Below are 23,948 nucleotides of genomic sequence, written 5' to 3' on the forward strand. Positions count from 1 at the left end.
TTACCAAACTGACTTGAATAGCAATAGAAGATGGGCAGCAATGAGTTAGCTCTCATCCTGGTATCTGTGAGGGTCTGAATCCTAGCCAGATTGATGGAGTGCAAGACATTTTTTCTTTTGGTCATATATAAAGGAATCCTTTTGCCACTGAAATTCTTGGCAACAATTGAAAACTTTTCTTGGTCTGCCTCCCATCTTTCACCCTCCATAAACTTTGGCTTATCTAAAAATCTATCATTTGTACTCATTTATGCCCTAACCTCTGCTTGTTCATCACTTTCACCTTCACTGATATACATCAATTCTCTGACCTCAAAGTCTCAAATTTAAAATTTTGGCCCTTGTGTTTAGATATTTTCATGGCTTCAGCCTTACTGTTCAACTTCATTACTGTTTCAGGCAGCCGGTGAGATTCTTGCAAGTGACCGGAGGACACCTCAGACGACTTTGGTACTGAAGAAGGAAGTAGAAGTTGACCAAGTTAATGCAGAACTTGCAGCTAAAAGACAAGAGTTCCTTCAACGCATGGAAGCCATTAGCCAGCGGAGGGCAGAATTTGAAAGAAAGGAGCAGGTGGTAAGAAAACATAAAATTTTAGGTTGATTACTAGTTTATGAATTTGAACTTTAAACTTGACTGTGATAATTTTGTTTAGGTCAGCAAGCATTCCTTGTAATCCATTCACCACTTCAGTTGGTTGAGCAAGTGAAATACTAAAATTGGTTATCTCCTGGTGAAGGGCTTTTGCCTGAAACATCGATTTCACTGCACCTTGGATGCTGCCTGAACTGCTGTGCTCTTTCAGCATCACTAATCCAGTATCTCCTGGTATTGTCAGTAGTAAATGAGTGTGGCTTTTTAATTTGAAGTCAATTAATCTTATATTTTGTTTTCTACCATTTTAAACACAAAATTATTTTCCCTGCAAATAGATAGTCTCATTAATAATATTTTGTATTCTTTCGACTTTCCTCCATAGTTTAGAGAAAGAGCCCTGAAGTTTGACAAATTCCTCAGGGATAATGATGCAAAGAGGTGTCGTGCTATTAAAAAATATCATGTTGAGTTGAAAGAAAATGAAGTGAAAAAGAAGGAGTTACAAGATTTACTTCACCAATTTGAAGAAATGAAAGTCAGGTACACAGCTTGATTGCCCTCTTAAAGCACATTGTAAAGATTTCTTTCCAATATTGTTGCTTCAACAGCAAAATCATCTGAACCCTTTCTTAGCATTAACTTAACCTTATGTTCACTATTATGATGATCTGAGAAGTAGTTTTAAGTCTTTTGCTGTTGGAGGATGAGTGGTGGGAGGACCTTGAATCTTGGAGACTTGCAAAGAGTAAATAATAAACTGCCACAGTAAAAATACTTCAAGATGTAACTTTAAAAATAACTTCCACTCTACTATTTTATTCACATAATTTTAACATCAGAGGTATATGTTATTGCATTGCAGTGTCCTATATATGCTGTTGTTCTATACAATGTATAGCAATATATTGTATTTGTAGTTTCCTTGAAATAGTGGAATGTAGTTTCCCAATTGTGTGCAAGGCAATAACTTAACATGATTTGATTAAAATGAGGTATTGAGTCCTTATAATAATGTAAGAAATTATATTACAAAGATAAGAATGGACAATGGAAGCTATTTCAGAAACTTGGGTCACGATTCTATAGAAATCCATTATTCTTCTATTACAATATTTAACTGTCTTTGGAATTGATTCACACGTTTGCCTACATTACCATATCTGGAAGATCATTCCATTGTTCACCCTGTATGTGAAGAAGAGCTTTTTGACAAAAGTCTTGAATTGGCTTTTTGGCAATTTTAACCTGTTCTTGCAAAAATGGATTTCACTTAATGTTCATCAACATTCTCTATTTTACTTACAGTCTTTCTTATCTACATAATATTCCCATTCCTGTACCATCTTTCAAGTTCAAAGGATTCCTTTTTTCTAATCTTTCCTTAGACGTTTGCCTCCTGTCTCATGGAGCAAACTATACTGGCTTCTCTGTGTTGCCCACAGGATTCGGATGTTTTTCATGTGCCTCAGGAAGTAACCTAACCAGATCTCAAAGTAGCTTCCTCAGAATGATTTTGCCAGCTATAATAAAAAAAAGTTACAAGTTATAAATGTAATTGTATATTTTGCACTGGAAATGCCAATAATCTGATGACTAATAAGTGGGACAAAAATTCAGAAGGTTCTCTTTTTAGTAGTGGACTAGATTCTTTTTTCAGTTAGAACAATGTAGATGTGTTACTTGGAATGTTGTAATGGCCCATAGACATGAGACACATGTGAGGGTCTGCATTTTTCATACTAAAAGGAATGAAAGTCATAATTGAGAGATCGTGTGCTGTTGATTTTTGGTTGAAGGGTCGAACACTGGCTGTTTCTGACTTGTTAAGTGGTAACCAGATCAAAATCTACAGTTTTGTTTCGCTTTCCTTCATAAGTATTCAAATCTGCTTCTTGGAAGTTATTTAACATATGTAAAACACAAAGAAATCAGGTAAACCATGGCTATTCATAGCAACAGAATGAACCACAGTAGGATGTCTGAAGAGATTTTCTGATGTGTCCAATGATGATCAGAAAATTTGCATTTTGACATTGACGAGCTGGTCAAATGCAATTCTCAAACAATTTTAAAGAAAGATTAAGATGATTAATCAACACTTTGCCATGCTCAGTCTATCTTCTTGATCCTGTAGTTGTAGAAACATTGTCCAGTTGCTGAGTGAGTCACTGCAACATCTGTTGTCATATAGAGCCAGTGAGAGCAAGAAAGTTTTGAGGTCAGTTCTTATTCTACACTTTTAGCTGATCTCATTGCCTGGGTTAAAGAGGGAAATTGATCAAAGGCTTCCAATCTTAATCACTGTTCCCTGCTGGAATGTATAGGCTAGGTTGTACTGTAGGATTGGGGTAGATTTTGCCATATGGAAATTCACAAGAATAGAGAAAGGCAGAGCGCACTGGAAGCGAAACACTGAAGGAGAAGACTGGAAATGATTTACATCTATGGTGCTAAAAATATTCTAAAAATAATTTGGTAAGAAAAAATATCCAGTGGTGGTGGTTCATTGGTAAGCATTGCTACCTCACAGCACCAGGGATCCTGAGTTTGACTCCACCCTTGGGTGATTGTCTGTGTGGAGTTTGCATATTCTTGCTGTGTCTGTGTGGGTTTCCTCTGGGTGCTCTGGGTTCCTCCCACATTCCAAAGATGCACAGGCTAGCTGGATTGGCCATGCGAAATCGCCCATAGTGCCGAGGGATGCATAAATTAGGTGGATTAGCCTTGGGAAATGCAGGATTATAGGGAATAAGGTTAGGGAGGAAGCATCTGGGTAAGATGCTCTTTGGGAGACTATAGGCTGAATGCCTACTTCTGCACTGTAGGGATTCTATGAGAAAAGCGATGGGATGAATAGCACGAGAAAAAGTACTTTCAGTGGGAACACTATTAGGAAGCACAGGAAATGTTGATGAGAGTGATAGTAAATGGAAAAGTTAATGGCGAGAAGTCAGTAGTAAACATAAAGTAAACACTGAAAAATCTGCAGATGCTGTAAATCAGAAAGAAAAAACAGAAATTGCTGGAAAAGCTCAGCAGGTCTGACAACATCTGTGGAGTGAAATCAGAGTTAATGTTTCAGGTTGAGTGAACATTTAAATGGGGATATGAATAGGAAGGGATTTGGGCCAAATAGAAAAGTACAGCACAGAACAGGCCCTTTGGCCCACAATGTTGTGCCGAGATTTAATCCTAATGTAAAACATAGTAACTTAACCTACGCACCCCTCAACTCACTGCTATCCATGTGTATGTCCAGCACTTGCTTAATGTCCATGCATTCACAAATCTATGCGTAAAGAACCTACCTCTGATGTCTCCTTTATATCTTCCTCCTAATATTTTCAAGCAATGACTCCTCATACTAGTCAATCCTGCCCTGGGAAAAAATCTCTGGCTATCGACTCTATCTATTCCACTCATTATTTTGTACACCTCGATCAGGTCTCCTCTCTTCCTCCTTCTTTCCAGAGAGAAAAGTCTGAGCATATTCAACCTTTCTTCATAAGGCAAGCTCTCAGTCCAGGCAGCATCCTGGTAAAACTTCTTTGCACCCTGTCTAAAGCCTCTGTATCTTTACTATAGTAGGGTGACCAGAACTGGACACAATATTCCAAGTGTGGTCTCATCAGGGACCTGTAAAGCTGCAGCAAAACCTCACGGCTCTTAAACTCGATCCTCCTGTTAATGAAAGCCAAAACACCATATGCTTTCTTAACAACCCTAACCACTTTGGTGGCAACTTTGAGGGGTCTATGTACTTGCACACCCAGATCCCTCTGTTCCTCCACACTGCCAAGAATCCTGTCTTTAATCCTATATTCAGCATTCGAGTTCGACCTTCCAAAATGCATCACTTCGTATTTATCCAGGTTGAACTCCTTCTGCCATTTCTCAGCCAAGCTCTGCATCCTGTCTATGTTGCGCTGCAGCTTACAGTAGCCCTCTATACTATTTTCAACATCTCCAACCTTTGTGTCATCTGCAAATTTACTAACCCACACCTCAACCTCCTCATTCAAGTCACTTATAAAAGACTACAAAGAGCAGAGGCCCATGAACAGAGCCCTGTGGGACTGCCCTCAACACTGACCTCCAGGCAGAATACTTTCCAAGTACAACCACTCTCTGTCTTCTGTCAGCCAGCCAATTCTGAATCCAGACAGCCAAATCTCCCTGTATCCCATACTTCCTGACTTTATGAATGAGCCTACGATGGGGAACCTTATCAAATGCCTTGCTGAAGCCCATATACACCACATCCACTGCTTAACCTTCATCGACCTGTCTTGACACCTTCTCAAAGAACTCAATGGTTTATGTGTAATAGCTGACTATGTGATAACAAAGGCCTAATCTGTGGGTTGGGATAAGGATATGGGAGAGCTCAAGCCCTGAAATTATTGACGATATTGAGACCGGAGGGCTACAGGGTCCCCAAACGGAAAATGACGTGCTGTTCTTCCAACATGTTCTGAGCTTTGCTGGAGTACTGCAGCAAGCCTGAGTCAGAGATGTTGGCCAGGGAACAGGGTGGTGCGTTGAAGTGTCTGGCAACTTGAAGGACTCAGGATCATTTTTGCAGGTAGAATGTAGATGTTCTGTGAAGTGGTCATCCAGTCTACGCTTCATTTTACCAATGTAGGTGACCACACTGTGAGCAGTGAATGCAGTAGACTAAATTGAGTGAAGTTCAGGTAAAGTTACTTCACCTGGAAGGCATGTTTGGGGCCTGGGATGCTGAGGAGTGGGGAGATAATTAGGCAGGTGTTACAACTTCTTCAGTTGCAAGGGAAGGTGCCATGAAGCTGTGGGGAGTAGGATGGGTGCGGGTGTTGGGACTGAAGGAAGAGTGGACCACAGTGTCCTGGAGGGAACGGTCCCTGCGGAATGCTGGCAAGCAAGGGGAGGGGAATATGTGTCTGGTGGTAGCATCTCACTGGATGTGGCGGAAATGGCAAGTAATGATCCTCTGAATGTGGATGCTGCTGGTATGGTAATTAGGAAGAAGGGGACCCTGTTGTTTCTGTGTGAGGTAAGAGGGGGGTAAAGGCGGAAGTGTGGGAGATAGATTGGACCATGCTGAGGGCCCTATAAACCATGGTGCTGGGGAATCCATGGTTGAGGAAGAAAGTGAATGTTTCGGAGGCACCCTTATCAAAGTTGGCATCATCAGAACAGATGAGACAGAGAAGGAGGAACTGGGAGAATGGAATAGAGTCTTTACAGGAAGCAGGGTGTGAGGAAGTGTAGTTGAGGTAATTGTGGGAGTTGGTGGGTTTATAGTGGATAATGGTGTCAGCCTGTCCCTAGAAATGGAAATAGATGTCGAGGAAAGGGAGGGAGGAGTCAAAGATGGACTCGGTGAAAGTGAGGCCAGTGTGGAAATTGGAAGTGAATTCGATAAACTATTCAAATTCCGGATGAGAGAGGGAAGCAGCACTGATGATATATCGGAGAAAGAGTTGAGGGTAGAGTTGAAAAAGGACTGAAACAAGGAATGTTCCACGTACCCCATGAAATGACAGGCATAACTGGAGCCTGTGGACATACCCATGGCCACCCCTCTGACCTGAAGAAGATGGGAGGAGTTAAAATAGAAGTTGTTCAGGGTGAGGCCGAGCTCAGCCAGGTGGAGGAGGCTACTGGGGAGTGAGGACAGTATAGGCCTTTCCACCAGGAGGAAGTGGAGAGCCCTGAGGCCATCCTGGTGGGGGATGGATGTGTAAAGGGATTGCACGCCCATGGTAAGGTGGAAGTGGCTAGAACCCGCAAAACTGGTGTAAAGCGACAGAGGAATTGCAGATCTAAGCTCAGAGGGACTGGATGGGGGATAAAACTGAGTCAAGGTAGGAAGAGATGAGTTCTGCGGGATAGGGCAGACCTGTTGGTGAATTTTGGGCAGGAGATAGAAGTGAACTGTGCAGGGCTGGGAGACCATCAGCTTGGAGGGAGTGAGGGAGGGGGAGGGAGATCACCAGATGAAATGAGGTTGATGACTGTAGTTGACACAATGGCCTGATGTTCCATCATGGGGTCATGGTCCAGGGGGAGATGGGAGGAGGTATGAGGGAGCTGGCACTCAGACGCTGCAATATAGAGATCGCTCCTCCAGACAACAACAGCACCACCTTTATCGGCAGGCTTAATCACAAAGTCAGGGTTGGATCTGAGAGCACGGAGTACAGTCAGTTCATGGGAGGATAGACGGGAATGGGTAAGAGGGGGGCAGAGAAATTGAAGAGACCAATGTCACATTGACAGTTCTCAATGAACAGGTTCAGTGCAGGCAAAAGGCCAGAGGGAGGGATCCAGGTGCAGGGAGAGTGTTGGAGGTAGGCGAAGGTGTCTGTGAGATGGGGATTGTGTCAGAGGAGAAGCTGACAGAGAAGAGTTCAATGTCAGGCCGTGCCTGAAATTCATTAAGCTGGGGACACAGAGGGATAAAACTGAGACCTTTGCTGAGTAGAGAACGTTCAGCGTCGGAGAGCGGAATGTTAGGAGACATCGTGAAGACCCAACAGGAGGTGGGATTGGTGGTGGGGAGGAACATTCCAGAGGGGCATGGGTAAGTTGTTGCATCTTGTGTGCCTTGATGCCTGAAAGGAAAATAAAAAGTTTCTTGTTTGCACAGTGAGTTGGAGGATGAAGTGGAACTTGGAGTGGTGCAGCCCTGAGCCAGTGTGATGTGGTGCTGTTGGAGAGAGAGGTCAAGTATGTGCATATGATGTTGCATGACTGTGAGTGTGGATCTTAGGATGCAGTGAGAGCAGCTGTCTGTGGACCACTGAACATCACAGAGATCCCCTTTAATAGCTGTTCACCCTCCTCGCCAGATTGTTCTCCATTCCCTTGTCTGTCCAACTGTTCTCCTCTCTCTTTGGGCTCTGTTTCCACCTATTATTTATTCCTTCTACCCCGCCATCCCATAATCTTCTGAAAATAAACTGACATTTTCCTAGCTACCATCGGTTCTGAGGAAGGCTCACTTGACCTGAAATGTTAACTCTGATTTCTCTCCTTAGCTGCTGTCGGATCTGAAGAGTAAATATAGTTTGATGCCATATTAGAACAGACTGATACAATGTTGGAGCTGATGCACTCTGCTTGTGTGGAGACCTAAAACAATAGAAAGTACTCGCCAATACTCACTGGGAGTAACGAAGGCAGAGTCTATGAGAGCTTGATACTAGACCAGGTGTATTCACTGCTATTTCAATCTTATAGTAACAATTACGAAGAGCTCCTATCAGTTCTGAAGAACTGAACTTGAAATATTAGCTCTGCTTTCTGTCCACAGATGCTGCCACGACTGCTGAGTTACTCCAGCAATTTCTATGATTATACTAAGACATGAGTATTAATTTTACTTGGTGAGAAATCTGTATTTCCTCGGTGTAATAATGAAATAAGATGCCAAGGATCTATTTCATCAGGTTTCCTTTCTGTCTGTATTTGTCTCAAGCTCTTTTGGGGCTTTCTGAGCAAGTGTAAGTGGGGTTGTCCATTAGACTCGCCCTGAAATTAGAGAATTTGTGAAAGTTCCTGAGGCAAACTGCAAGTTGAACAGGGCGAAAGTGAGGATTGCAGATGCTGGAGATCAGAGTCAAGATTAGAGTGGTGCTGCAAAAGCACAGCAGGTCAGGAATGACTTTTGCCTGAAATGTCAATTTTCCTGCTCCTTGGATGCTGCCTGACCTGCTGTGCTTTTCCAGCACCACTCTAATCTTGACCCTGCAAGTTGAACAGGCAAAGCAAGGAAAATTTTATTTAACAGCAGTTCCTGTTATGATTGGCAGCGGTCAGAACTGCTCATGTTTAGTTGTATTTTATCCCTTTTTAAAAAAAAGACGCTTGGAGAAGAACATCCTTCTCTATAAAGCTTAATGGTTCATGACCTAAATTCTCAGAATCATCGATGCAATTACGGCTGTGCTTAAAAAAAAAAATCAGTTTAGTGCTACTTATAAAAAAAGAGACTAACTTGGATTTATTTAGTGTTTTTATAGTCTTAGGAAATCCCAAGTGGCATTATAGCCATTTAAATATTTTTGGGACATTAGTTTTGTAGTTATATCATGCCTAATACCTTTTTAAATACAATGAGGGTTTTTGCCTTAATCACTCGTTTGGGTAGGGAGTTCCAGTGGCGCACCACTCTTTGAGTGGCAAAGAAAAACACTCTTTGACCAATTAGTTTTAATCAATGCACCTGGTTACAACCCCTGCCCACTAATGGGAATAATTCCTTGTGTCCACACTATCCAAGCTTCTCTGAATTTTATACACCTCAATTATTTCTCCTCTCAACTACTTCTGTTCCAAAGAAAATGACCTCTACTTCACCAAACTTTCCTTGAAGCTAAATTCTCCCAGTTTTTGCTGCATCCTCCTTAGTGCGATCACATCCTTCCTCTAATGAGAACTGCATACAGTACTCTATCTGTGGCTAAACTATGTTTTATACTGCTGTAGTATAAACTCCCTGCTATTGTAATCCTGTGCCTCAGCTAAAGTGAAAATTGCCAGCTTTCTTTGTTAACCATCTTCTAACTTATTTATGAATGTGTATTTCATGGTCCATCTGTGCTTCAACACATCTCCACATTCTATCATTTCTTGAGTGTTTCCTTGCCTTTTGCCTTCTTCAAATGTATTATCTCACCTTTCTCTAGATTGAATTACATTGCTACTCTTTTTATACAACATGATTGGTCCACTGGTATCTTCCTGCAATCAACAGCTTTTCTCCTTGCCACATAGCCAAATCTTGCATCATGTATAAAACTTCTTAATTCCATCTTCCATTACATTTAAGTTAAATCTTTAAAATATTGCTTAAAAAAAATAAACTTATCAAAGGTTTTTTCCTTGATCAGGACAATTTGCAAGAATATCAAAATCATGGGACAACAACATTTATACTATGTGATGGGGAGTGCTGATTAACAGGGAAATGGACTCTGATTGGCACTGATGTTAGCTGATGATTGACAGTTAACTACCAAGTTTTTTTTTACAGACAGAATGAATGCATTCACAGGCTGCACCTGATTCAACACCATGGAATACATAACTGCTGTTCTTTGGTTCATTTCTCAGGATAATGCCTTGACCAATCAGTCATTATCTAACTGCTACATTCTCTATGGCAATGTCTCTACCAATTAAAATCCACTTCCTAACCAAGTAGCAATGTTCTCTCATGCAGTATAAATGTTGTTTCCCTTTACATTGGTTTTTCTTGCAAATTGTCCCGATGCTTAAAGATTCAACAAAATATATTTTATTTTCAGTAGTACTTAAGTTCATTACTGCATACCACAAAAAATGAAGGAACCAGCCTTGTGGAGCCCCCTCTGGAAACAGTCTTCAAATAAAACCACCCATCAATCATTATCATTTCCTGCCATAAAACCAGTTTTGGATTCAATGTACCACTTTTCCTTTGATCCCAAAAGCTTTGACTTTGCAAGTAGAAAGTCCTCAAAAACCTTACTGAAATGTTTATACATAAAACTTCCATGTTATTTATAAAAAAAAAGCTAGCTAGATGTACATTATGATCCCAGCTGATGGCAATAATGGACAAGTCAGATTACAGAATGAAATCAGGCTTGATTGACGTTTGATTTTTACAGTTTGTTACTATGGTAGTTAGTCATTGAAATATATTTACACAAGGCTGCAGATTTTTTTACACCATGCAAAACATTTATTCCACAAGAGTAAAAGGACGAGTAATGTCTGTATATACAGAGCAATGGAAAGATCTTGATACAAACAGCAAAATAAAGTTTCCCCGTCATTGTCCATTTACAGACACTGAATTCCAGAAAAATGACACTGCTATTTCAACACTTCCAGATTTTATTTAATTAACTCTTTCCAGTTTGCTGTTAGACTGTGAAGACAATTTTATGATTCCTTTCTGCACCAGCTTAAATGAATGTTTCCCTATTCTAATAGCCTAAATTCTTTCAGTTCTGAAATATTTGAAGATTTTTATTCAAACTCTCATGGCTCAGAAACAGCACAAGCTAAAATATTTTGAATATGGTCTGCTTCCCCTGGACTAAGAACATGATTCTTTGTAAGGTAGAACTGTTCTTCTTTCAAAATAAACTGACTTTTCTGAATTGAAGTATTGACCCTTCTCGTTTGAAGTAAATACAGAACTAATATCTGTCTCTTCAATATTACATCACTTGCAAATGACTTTCAGACCACTTTTCAAAATAATTTCACTGAACTGACCCATATCCATCTGAGTCAAAACGTGTGATGCTGGAAAAACACAATAGGTCAAATGTTCAAAAGCTTGTGGTTTCACATAAACTTGTTGGACTATAACCTGGTGTCATGTGATTTTTGATTTTGTCCACCCAAGTCCAACACTGGCACCTCCACATCATTCTATTTATGTCACACACAGTTTATGGGTGAAGACAAAGATACCTCAAATGTTCAGAGACCTGCTGTGCTTTTCCAGCATCACACTTTTTGACTGATCTCCAGCATTTGCAGTCATCACTTTTTCCACATCCATCTGACTCTATTTTAAAAATCTGAATCTGGAATATAATATATATGTGATATATTTCATTGCACTTGACTTTCCTTTATCAAAGGATGACCTGCTTCTAATCAACCAGGGCTGTTGGCTTTAGTACTGGCAATGTTCCAGCTGTGGTTCCTTCAGGAGGTCTGAGGATGAAGAGCCTGCAGTTTAAGTGAGTGGGACATGGTCACTGGAACTAGTCAGTGAGGGATTGGTAGTAAGAGGAGTCTCTTGAGAGGGCAAAGGTGTTGGCTTTCCTATTGGTTCCTCATTTGCTGCAAGTAGTTCTCTCCAGTGGGCACAGGATGCCGAAAAAGGAAGAAGCCCTTCCCACCAGGCTGCTGCTTATATATGCCTTCATTTAACTAGAGGCTTTCTCCTATTAAATCTTAACCAAGTTTTGCCTGTTTTACCTTTTTTTTTAATCCTACCTTAGGTGCTTCTTGACATCATGGAAGGAGGTGATTTTTGGGTCAGTGATGACAGTCATGTGGTCTAGTTTTTGCCATTCCATCCTTTTTACTTAGATTACTTATAGTGTGGAAACAGGCCCTTCGGCCCAAAAGTCCACACCAACCCACCGAAGGGCAACCCACCCAGACCCATTCCCCTACATTTACCCCATTCACCTAACACTACAGGCAATTTAGCATGGCCAATTCACCTAACTGCCACAATTTTGGACTGTGGGAGGAAACCGGAGCACCCGGAGGAAACCCACGCAGACATGGGGAGAATGTGCAAACTTCACACAGACAGTCGCCTGAGGCGGGAATTGAACCCGGGTCTCTGGCGCTGTGAGGCAGCAGTGCTAATCCCTGTGCCACTGGGGTGCCCACTGGATTTTTTTCAGAACTCACTTGATTTCTTCATTCCCAGCCCACTTTTGCCAAATCACCACAGCTCAGTGAAATTAACTTATCCCCAGTTGAAAACATTTGCTCCTGTCCTATACTGTCCATAATTGTGTCTATCTAAATTATGATGACTACCACAAAAATGCTTTCCCACTGATTCCCTTATTTTTCCAATACAATATGTACTAAGTTATTGCATCTCCAGTATATTCACAGTAGTTTGTGTTTTTTTGGCATGTCTGCTTGTATTGGATTACAGACTGTCAGACAATCTACTGGGAATTAGAGGGACCATGTACACTCACTCATTAAAAACTCCCTTGCGATTTGGTCCTGCATTTTCCCAGGCTATTATTTTTTCACTTCAGAGAGTAGCCTGTGATATTTCCCCAGATGGCCACTCCTAGTACTTCCTGGTCTTTGTCACCTCCAAAAGAATATAGGCAAGCTCTGTTTGAGCTAGTTCACTGCCACCAATCCTGGCCTGTCTAGTGATTCAGTGATGGAGAGATCACCAACGGAGTGTTCTGAAGAGGCACTGTCCTTAGATAACAAGAAAGCTTGTTGTATTATAATACATTTTTATTTGTACAATAAGTACAACTATATTTGGTTAGCATAATTACTAGGATCTTGGAATTAGGTACATTTGCTTCATTTGAAAGCTAGAATTGAACTTCTCTCCACCCATAAGCTGTGTGTGACATCAGTAGATTGATGTGGCGGTGTCGGTGTTTGACTGGGATGGATAAAGACAAAAATCTCACATCAGGTAATAGTCCAACAGGTTTATTTGAAACCAAAGAGCGGGGCTCGGAACGCTTGTGGTTTCAAATAAACCTATTGGACTATAACCTGGTGTTGTGCGATCAATAGAATGGATGGAGCCATTTTAACATAAACATTAACCTCATCAAAACCATCACCTTATACAATGTGGCCTTGCTTCGGTTCAGCAGTATATGGTAGAAATTCTTAGTTTTATCCAAAGTTACTGGTTAGCTAATTAATCATGGAAATGTACATTTTATGACTTCAAGTTTCTGAGAAGTTTTTTTATGAGCATGAGTGGGGGAACAAAAGTCTTATCAGTCAGGACAGACTTACCTAAATGATCATTTAGGGCTTCCCAAATCATCTACCATATTAACTGTCAGAAACCAGCTATAGTGTACTGTATATCTGAATGAAATTAAAAAAGTCTCTTTACCAAACAGGCTGCAAATACACCAAAAACTAACATTCCGGAGAAAGACTTTCAGTAGGTCACCATATCTCTCAATTATAACAAAGAGACAACCAGCAGGGAGGGATTCGTAGGCAACCATTCATCAATGCTTGATGTAGTGACAAAATACCTTCTGGTAGTTGTATGAATGGAGTAACTAGTTGGCATCACTCATACCAGTCAACAGTTCTGAACTTTTAGATGGTCTGCACAAATCTTACTGGTTATAAAAGCAGCTGGGTATTTTTGACTTTCATTGGGTGAACTGGTGCCCAGTTTAACACATCTCCCTCACCATAACTTTTATTTCCATGGATTCCCAATTGTCTTTTTCTACTGTTAAAGTTAAAATCTGCAACTGGGAGCCCCAATAAAGGAGATTCCTGCTGAAGCTATTTTTTTTAACTGAAATCGGTGTGGACCTGTTGGGCCGAAGGGCCTGTTTCCATACTGTGGTGGAATCTAATCTAATCAAGTCCACACTGACCGTCCAAAGAGCAACCCATCCAGATCCATTCCCCTACATTCACCCCTGACTAATGCACCTAACGCTATGGGCAATTTAGCATGGTCAATTCACCTGACCTGTACATCTTTGGGAGGAAACCAGAGCACACAGACACAGGGAGAATGTGCAAACTCCACACAGACATTTGCCTGAGGGGGGAAGTGAACCCGGGTCTCTGGCGCTGTGAGGCAGCAGTGCTAACCACTGAGCTACCGTGCCGCCCCTTAAAGAGACATTCACTGACCGGGAATTGAACCCGGGCCACATAGGTGAAAGCGCCGAATCCTAACCACTAGACCACCGGGGAGGATGCCATTTTTCTGTCTTCCTTCTCCAGGTACTTGCTCGCTGGCTCACTGGTTAAGTTTAGAGCAAATACTCCAAGAGGGGACAAAATAAACTGGCTTTCTTCAGGCTTAAGCTGTTTATTGCAGAAAAAAAGTGGCATCTCCTGCCCATGAAGAGATTCATTCACTTCTGCCTATTTTGTTTATACCCGCAACTGTTCTTTTACTGGGTGCCAATCTCCTTGATGTTGGCAGGCAGAACATCTTTTTCATCTATAACTGATCACTAGACCCACACACCAATGTCAGCTACTTGTTACCAGACAAATTTTCATTGTCCACAGCCCTTGGCTCCAACTTGTCTGCACACCTTACCCACACCATTTGAACAAAATGCAGTATAAACAGCACTTAAAATTAGTGTCAGGTATTATGCTTGTAAAAAGTGCAGCAACCCTTCAATTATAAAGTAGTTCTTTCCCATTTCAGATCACAATCGTAGAATCCCTACAGTGTGGAAACAAGCCCTTTGGCCTCACAAGTCCACACTGACCCTCCAAAGAGTAACGCATCCAAACCCATTCCTCTACCCCTACTAATACACCTAATGAACACTATGGGCAATTTAACATGGCCAGTTCACCTAACCTGCACATCTTTGGACAATGGGAGGAAACCAGAGCAAACCTACATGGACACGGGGAGAACATGCAGACTCCAACAGACAGTCAGCCAAGGCTGGAATTGAACCTAGATCCCTTGCACTGTGGGGCAGCAGTGCTAACCACTGAGCCACCGTGTCACCCTCAAACATACAGCAAAATGAACAATGCATTCTTTATTAACCAGATCTGCCATGGTGCATATTCTTTCCGTGGACGTGCCGAAGTATGAGTGGAGTGGAGTGGACAAAGTTACATTAAAAATCACACCACACCAGGTCATAATCCAAGACTTTTATTGGAAGTACTAATGCTCCTTCATCATATAGCTATGGAGCAGGATCATAAGTCACAGAATTTATAGCAGAAGATCACAGTTTTATGCAATTGATATGATATATTGAATAAACCTAGATTGCTGGTAAGTCTTTCATCTTTTATTTTGAGTAGCAGGTTTCAGTTCATTAATATGTAAATCCCAGAACTTCTTTCAATAACTTAAGGTTTTATAAAAAGAAGTGACATCTCAGCTCAAACAATGCATGAAGGGTGTGAAGTTAGAGTCTGTCTGCATCCCAGTCTTGAGTCAGACTGATTCTATTTCCAAAGTAGGAATTTATAAAACATTATATGGATTGACTGTCAACAGATTGTATACTTTTTGAACAAAATAGAATGTATCTGCAATTACAATTCTGCAAATACAAATTCACTCCATAGACTTGTATGTGTGTGTGTGCATGTGAGGGAGAGAGAGTGTGCTTGTGTATATGGGGGTGGGAAGAGAGCGAGAGTTTGTGTTTGCATGTGTATGTGCTTGGTCGAGTATGTGCGTGAGTGTGACAAAATATCAGCCTGTGAGAGAGGCTGTGTGCGTGGGTGTGAATATGAGGATGTATTTGTCTGAGAGAAAGTGTATATGAGAGAGGGTCTGTATGAGAGTGTGTGTGTGTGTGTGTGTGTGTGTGTGTGTGTGTGTGTGTGTGTGAGAGAGAGAGAGAGAGAATGTATAGTGTAGTGGGGTCACCTGTAGTGTGACATGAACCCAAGGTGCTGGTTGAGGTCATCTTCATGGGTACTGAACTCATGGCTACCTGATAAAGGAGCAGCACTCCAAAAGCTAGTACTTCCAAATAAATCTGTTGGACCAAAACCTGGTGTCGTGTGATTTTTAACAGTACTCTTTCTGTACTCTGGCTAGTTCAAAAGTTGGCTTTGCTGCCACCGACTGGTGGTACTTAGCAAAGTTCAGAAAATGTGGGAAACATGTTAGAGGACAGGGGTCACCTAAATTACAAGCAATGAAAATGTTTAGACATAGATTGCAGTATTGCTTATATTGTGCAGAAAAATTAACGTCAGTACCTAGAAGAAAGTGAAAATAACTTTTAAAAATTTACATCTTCAGTAGATATCTTCCTGGGTTCAGTGACAACTATATCTTCTGTCCATCATATACTGGAGTTGACTGCTCAATATCAACTTGCACAATACTTGCTTAATCCTTTGATGTGCAAAGTGTGTGTTACCTCTTTTTCAGGAATTGTGATGTGTACCTGTCAAATTTTACAGTAGATCGATAGTTTGTGGTTCAGCGAGATGAGGCTAGAACAAGCAATTAAACATTTTGATTTCTCAGTGAGCAAGAAAACATAAAGAACAATAATTAAAATTGGACAGAATGCTAAATTACATGTCTGTATTAGAATGATATATTGAATTCCTTATGTCAGTGCACCATTTTCCTGAGCTAACAAAATACCTTCAAATGTTTCTCCTATGTCCTACCTTTATGAGTCAAGGAGGAAGCTTGCAATTTAAACACCTGGCTGTCAGTGAGTGTTTTTTGTTTCTTTTATCCCATTACATTCATAAACAGACACTTAATTAATGACTTTCATATTTTTCTTGGATTTGGACTGAACTGAAACTTCAATGTCTAGCTTATTTGCAGCTATCTTTTATTTTTATATTTTATGCTTTTTTTCTTAAATGTATGAATGCATGACAATACAATTCTTTTACAAATCCTCTGTGCTGAAAATGTCAAAAATAAATAATTTGATTCCTTTGCTGCTGCTTTGTGGCTACCTGGTGTTGTAAGATAAACCCTGACCACTGCTCTTCATGTTCTGTGAGCTATCTGGTAGACTTGCTGCCATTACCCTCTTCCCTGATAGGAATCTACAGTGCTTGCTGGGTCCAGTGTAGTAAAAGGAAACTGTTTGGTAGTCTAACAGCAAGTGACTTTTTCTTAAAAAAAAGTTTACCTCGTGATAGCAACTATGTACAAGTTACGTTAGTATGATTTATATTGTTACATGAATTAGGTGCAGGAATAGCCACTAGGCCCCTCAACTAGTACCCATTCCTAATGAAGGGCTTTTGTCCAAAATGTCGATTCTCCTGCTCCTTAGATGCTGCCTGACCTGCTGTGCTTTTCCAGCACCACACTCTCGACACGAGGCCCCTCAAGCTTGCTGTGCTACTAAATAGTTGATCTGATTACTCCAGATATCTATTGACTTCTGATAACTCTTGTCGAGAATCTAACTATATAGGTCTTAAAAATATTCAAGGATTCTGCTTTGAACACCTTTACAGAGAAAATTCAATGGACTCACAACTCTGTGTGAGAAAAAGCTTTCTCTGCTTCATGGTCTTAAATGGGCAATCATTTTACTTTTTAGTTGTGACTCCTAATTCTAGATTCTCCCTGAAGTGGAAACGTCCCTTTGGTTCTTAATCCAAATCATTTTTATAAATTGCAAACAGTTGAGGTCACAGCACTGATCCTTGCAGCACAATACCTTGTTACGTCTTGCCAGAAAATGACTCATTTATGATGACTGTCTATTTCTTGTTAGCTAGCCAATCGTCTATCCATATCAACATGCTGCTGCTACACCATGAGCTTCGATTTTCCACAATAATCTTTGATGTCGCACTTTATCGAATGCCTTCTGAAAATCTAAGTACTTCACATCCACTAATTCCCTTTGCTGGTCTTGCTTGTGACTGACCCACTGCCAAGAATTACCTGTGTTAAAAATGAGTCAAGTGACATTTATGTCCATATGCTTCTGAACCACACTTCCTACTTCTCCTGCTTGAGCTGTACCCATTGATGTCTGCTGCACTTGTGCTTTGGAATAGAACACTTCTCTGTGCTTTTCAATTCTTTCCCTTCAGCTGCTTGCCCTTAACTCCAATAGGTGTATTTACATCACATCGGTAACGGAAAGATTACATGCAAGTAGAACAAACATTGCCAATGAGCAGTGGAAAACATTGCCTGCATTTCGACCTCCTTTTTCAAATTACCTGCAACGTTTAATAATGACCATAAGAGCAACTTCATGTCTCAGGCTCCTTCTATTGAAGTATGTTTACACTTCCTTCAAACCATCATCTTTCCTCCCCTCAAATACCAGATCCTTTACTCCACTCTCCATGTAAATCACTGCGCTGTCCTGAACCTATCTGACCTTGCTAACATCTTTAAATATATTGTCACCTCCTCAATCTTTGCCCATTCCTCTTGAACATTAGGTTTAAACCCCTCCAGTTAGATTATTGTCTCTGCCACAAAGTCAAAAATTATTCAAGTCCCAGTACATGACATCTGCTTGTGTCAAAGGTAACCTATCCTTTATCTTCTCTACTTGCCTGCAGTCTTTGGATGGCTGATCACAGCAAGTCCTTCCTATACTCTGTTGCAATCTAGATGGGTGGCACTCTTCTCTACTGTCTCATTCTTAATTGTCTAATCATGATAATGTCACTGGAATAGTAATCCAGAGGACCAAGCTAATGTTCCTGGGGGTATGGGTTCAAATCCCACCCTGGTAGCTAGGTAGAATTTATAGGAATATAGGAACAGGAGTAGTCTTTCAGGGACCTTGAGTTTACTCTGGCATTCTAGATCATAGTTGATCATCTGTCTCATAATGCCAAATTTCTTTGCTATCCCCATATCCATTGATATTATTCATAACTTTAAGGGCGGCACGGTGGCTCAGTGCTTAGCACTGCTGCCTCACAGCGCCTGAGACCCGGGTTCATTTCCCGACTCAGGCGACTGACTGTGTGGAGTTTGCACGTTCTCCCCGTGTCTGCGTGGGTTTCCTCCGGGTGCTCCGGTTTCCTCCCACAGTCCAAAGATGTGCGGGTCAGGTGAATTGGCTATGCTAAATTGCCTGTAGTGTTAGGTAAAGGGTAAATGTAGGGTATGGGTGGATTGCGCATCGGCGGGTCGGTGTGGACTTGTTGGGCCGAAGGGCCTGTTTCCACACTGTAAGTAATCTAATCAAAAAATCTATGAAGTTCTCTTGAAGTTACTTAATAACTGAGCTTCCTCATTGCTTTATACTCACGGATGTTTACCCCACAGGACACTATACAGTTTAACATATCCATGCTGGTTAACAAAGCTTTTAATGCAATAATCCTATTTTCTAGTTTTTGGTTCATTGTCGTGAATGCTATGACAATGCAAATGAATATCTAAATACCACTTTAACATGACGAGAGTTTCTGGCTGAACTGCACTATTGAGCAGTGAGTTCCAGACTCCCACACCCTCTGAGTGAAAACATTTCTCCTGATCCATTTTTCCACTTTCTACCTTTTAAATCTATGCCACTTGGTTATTGATCCCTGTAATAATCTAAAAAGCCTTCCTACCACCCTATCAATGCCCCTCATAATCTTATACACCTCCATCATGTCTGCTATCAACCTTTGATGCTCCAGAGGAAATGTTCCCAGCCTATCCAATCTCTTTTTCATAGCTCCAACTCCCTAGCCCAAGCAGCATTCTAGTAAATCTCCACTGTAACCTCTCTGGTGCAACCACATCTTTCCTATAATTTGGTGGTCAGAACAGAATGAGTACTTCAGTTGTGGCCAAACCAGTATTTTATGCAGTTCCAGGATAAACTCCTTGCTCTTATGTCCTGTGATTCAGCAAATAAAGTATGCTCTCTTCACCACTTCGACAACTGTCCTGCTACCTTCAGGAATATGTGTCCTTCTGATCTTCAATACTACTTAGTGTTCTACCATTCATTATATAATCCCTTGCCTTGTTAGCTCGCTTCAAGTGCATCACCTCGTACTTTTCCAGGTTGAATTCCAATTGTTACTGCTCTGTTCACCTGACCAGTGTTGGTATCCTTCTGTAGTTTGTGGATATCCTCCTTATATTTATCACCCTATTAATTTTATCATCTGTGATATTCTTGACCCTTCTTTCAAAATATAAGTCCAAATAAATAATGTACACCACTGAGTAGACACCTGCAGAACACCACTGAAAACAGACTTCCAGTCCCAGAAACATCCTCCTACCATCAGCCTCTGCTTCCTGCCTCACAGTCGATTTTGTGGCTTTGCCTTGGATCCCATGAGCTTTTATTTCTTGACCAGTCTGCCATGAGGGACCTTATCAAAAGTCATGTAGTCATGATTTGGAGGTGTTGGTTTTGGATTGGGGTGTACAAAGTTAAAAATCACATAACACCAGGTTATAATCCAACAAGTTTATTTGGAAGCACTAGCTTTCAGAGCGCTGCTCTTTCATCGGGTGGTTGTGGAGTATATCTCCACAATCACTTGATGAAGGAGCAGCGCTCTGAAAGCTAGTGCATTCAAATAAACTTGTTGGATTATAACCTGGTGTTGTGTGATTTTTAACAATGTTCATGTAGATCACAGCAAATCATCAACATTTCTGGTTCCCTCTCAGAAAATTTGATTGGATTTTTAAAACTCAACCTTCATTTAAAAATCAATGCAGAATACCACTGTCCTTCCAATCTGTGTCTGTCCACATGCAGATATGTCTGGCCCTCACAATTTTTCTAATAATTTCTCCAACACCACGATTAGTCTGACAGGTGGCATGGTGGCTCAGTGGTTAGTGCAGCTGCCTTGCAATACCAGGCTCAATTCTGCCCTCTGGTAATTGTCCCTGTGAAGTTTGCCCATTTTCCCCGTGTCTGCATGGGTTTTCTCTTGGTGCTCCGGTTTTCTTCCACTGTCCAAACATGTGCAGGGTAGGTGGTTTGGCAATGCCAAATTGCCCATAATGTCCAGGAATGTGCAGGCTAGGTAGATTAGCCATGAGAAATGGAGGATTACAGGGATAGAGTAGGAGGTTGGGTCTGGATGGTATGCTCTATGGAGAGTTGGTGTCAACTTGATAACCCGAATGGCATGCTTCCACACTGTAGACTTTCTGTGATTCTGTGAGTGGTTTGTAATTTCCTGATCTATTTCTTCTTCCCTTTATTGATAATAGGAAAATGTTAGCAATCTTTCAGTCCTCTGGCCCCATAACTGTGGCTAGAGAGGAGTTAAAAATTACTACTAAGGCCCCTGTTATCTCTTACCTTGCCTCATTCAATAGCCTGGGATATATCTCATACAGGCGAGGGGATTTATCTATTTTTAAGACTGCTAATCCCACTAGTCATTGAGTCATAGTGATATACAGCATGGAAACAGACCATTCGGTCCAACTTGTCAATGCAGTCCAAATATCCTAAATTAATCTAATCCCATTTACCATCATTTGGCCTATGTCCCTCTGAACATTTCCTATTCATATACCCGTCCAGATGCCTTTCAAATTGTATCACCCTCCACCATTTTCTCTGGCAGCTCATTCCATACACACACCACCCTAAGTGTGAAAATGTTGCCCCTTAAATCTTTCCCCTCTCCCCTTAAATCAATGTCCTCTCGTTTTGGATTTCCCCACCCGAGGGTAAAGACCTTGTATATTTACCCTATCCATACCCCTCATGATTTTATAAATCTTAGAATGTTTCACCGTCCTCCACCATGAAGTCTGTACCTGCATCTGCATTGTTGTTTTCCATTGTGAAGACTGATGCAAGACTGAGCACTGTGCCCACATTTTCCAGATCTACATTTTCCAGCATTATCTATATGCTCCCTAATTGGCCCTACCTTTCCATAGTTATTTTCTTTCCTTTTATATATTTAAAAATAAACCTTTTGGATTTTCCTTTATCTTACCCATTAGTGCTTTCTCATGCACTCTCTTAGCTCTCGTAATTTACTTTTTTTAAGTCCCTCTGCACTTTTTGGTGTTTCTCTAACTATTCTGCTAATTGAGCCCTCAGTTTCTGCCATAAAGTTCAATGTTTTTCTTAATCTTGATTTCTGTGTTCCTTCACATCTAGGGTTCTCTGGTCTAGGTCCTACCCTTTGTATTTATGGGAACGTATTTCCTCTTTGAATGCTTTCTACTGCTCTGACAGTTTTATAGATCAGTTGCTGCTCCTAGTCTGCTTCAATCAAATTGTTTCTTATTTTAGTAAAATAGTCTTTTTCCATTTTAGTACTTTTATTTCAAATCCATCCTTCTCCTAACCCTAATGGGAGTCATAGTTGCTATCTCCAAAATGCTCCCTTACTGATGACCCTTCTATCTGCCCAAACTAATTTACAAGTAGCAAGTCCAGAACTTCACCATTCCTTGCTAGGTGTCCAATACACTAGTTATAAAATGTTCTACAGGGTGCAGTTTGAAAAGTGTTTTCTCTCCCAACTGTTATGGACCAGACCAGACCCCTTCAAAATGTATATAGTAGCCTATACTCTAACTTTCTCTATTTTAAAGGTAAATGTAAAGTGCTGTGTTCCAGATGCAATTTGATTTGTCAAACTACTCAATGTTAGACAAAACACAATTTATTCAGTTAAAAATCACACAACACCAGGTTATAGTCCAACAGGTGTAATTGGAAGCACACTAGCATTCGGAATGCTGCTCCTTCATCGGTTGGTTAAGGTCCGCTGATGAAGAGGCGGCGCTCCGAAAGCTAATGTGCTTCCAATTAGACCTGTTGGACTATAATCTGGTGTTGTGTGATTTTTAACTTTGTACACCTCAGTCAAACACCGACATCTTCAAATCACAATTTATTTAAACACTGTAGTTAACTTACAACCAAAGAAAGAGGTATATGGAATAGCTTAACTCTATTGGGAAATTTAACAGAATAATAGAATATTTCACTACTAAACAATAACTGTTCCAATATATTAACATCCCATAAACATACCCTTGACAAATTCAGACAATAGTTTATAAACAGCAGCATAAGAAGAGAACCCCAGCTTTTGGCTGTAATTGAGAGAGCTTTCACTTCTTCAAGACTCAATGGCAACTAACTGCTGAAACCTAAAACTAGAAATCCTGGTTCTGTGAGTGGAAGCTTGATCACACCCATTCAGTCTGATTCTATTGTTCCAACTTTAAAAATAAAACACCCAAAGCTTCACAAGTTGTTTATCTTCTCAGGCTGCTCGTCACCTGTCCTCCAGCCTTTCTCTAAAAGAAACCAGAACAAAATACACCTCTTAAAGTTACAGTCTCATCACACTACCTTGAACACTGAAACTACCCCAGACAATGTTTGGGTGAATAAACCCATACTATTTTACCCTATTATTCTGAAGCCAATCTGAAAGTTGATGACTTACTTAATCCTCTATGTCTTCTGTTTGGGGGCCTTTAGTACATAAGTGTTTTTGTTCTTTTTGCATTTTGTACTTCTAATCATATGGCTTCAGTTGATGATCTTTCCAAGGTATCATCCTGCCTCACTGCTGTAATTGATTCCTTGATGGATATTGTAATGCGCCCCCCACCTCCCCTTCTCTTCCTCACTATTTGCCTGAATACCCTGCAGCCAGGAAATTTGAGTTGGGGAAAATTGCAAGAATAAATTTATGCTGAACGTGGCAATCCTTATGTTTTTGCATCAAAGCAGTTTGAAGAACTGCACAAGTGATGTATCTTTTTCTGCAGACAGCAGCTGCAAGATTTCATTCTTTAAAATATCTGTATGATCTTGCATGAAGTAAGAGATGGAGGCCCATACAAGGTCTTTATAATTACAAGGATGTAAATACTTTGCCTTCTTTAAAAGCTGTGTTTCAAATCACTGGAATGCGGCTTTTGTTCCAGCCAGTAAATTAGTAAAGTCATTTGTTATAAAGCATGGCTTCATAACAATACCTTAACTTGCTGTAAGTCCAAATCCATTACCATTCCTGTGCTTGCTCATCTAAGTTGGTACCTATGAATCAATGTTGTGATTTTGAAGACTGTTCTTATTTTCGAAAACTCTCCATCTTTTTGTTTTACCAACCCCCCACAATAGAAACTTTGTATTCTCCTTCAATCCCTGACCTGCTGAAATTGTTGC

At 40.7% G+C, this 23,948-nt stretch overlaps 1 protein-coding gene across 1 annotated transcript in view; it reads left to right on the top strand.

Annotated features, from left to right (window-relative positions):
• si:ch1073-416d2.4 (coiled-coil domain-containing protein 42 homolog) overlaps positions 1–23,948 on the top strand; it is a 53,095-nt gene that overhangs the window by 8,182 nt on the left and 20,965 nt on the right. The window contains exons 3-4 of the mRNA XM_060828991.1: positions 400–576; positions 980–1,137. Coding sequence (XP_060684974.1) covers positions 400–576; positions 980–1,137 — 335 coding nt within the window. The remainder of the gene's footprint in view (positions 1–399; positions 577–979; positions 1,138–23,948) is intronic.

The sequence above is a fragment of the Hemiscyllium ocellatum genome, chromosome 8 (assembly GCF_020745735.1).
Source record: "Hemiscyllium ocellatum isolate sHemOce1 chromosome 8, sHemOce1.pat.X.cur, whole genome shotgun sequence".
Lineage (NCBI taxonomy): Eukaryota > Metazoa > Chordata > Chondrichthyes > Orectolobiformes > Hemiscylliidae > Hemiscyllium > Hemiscyllium ocellatum.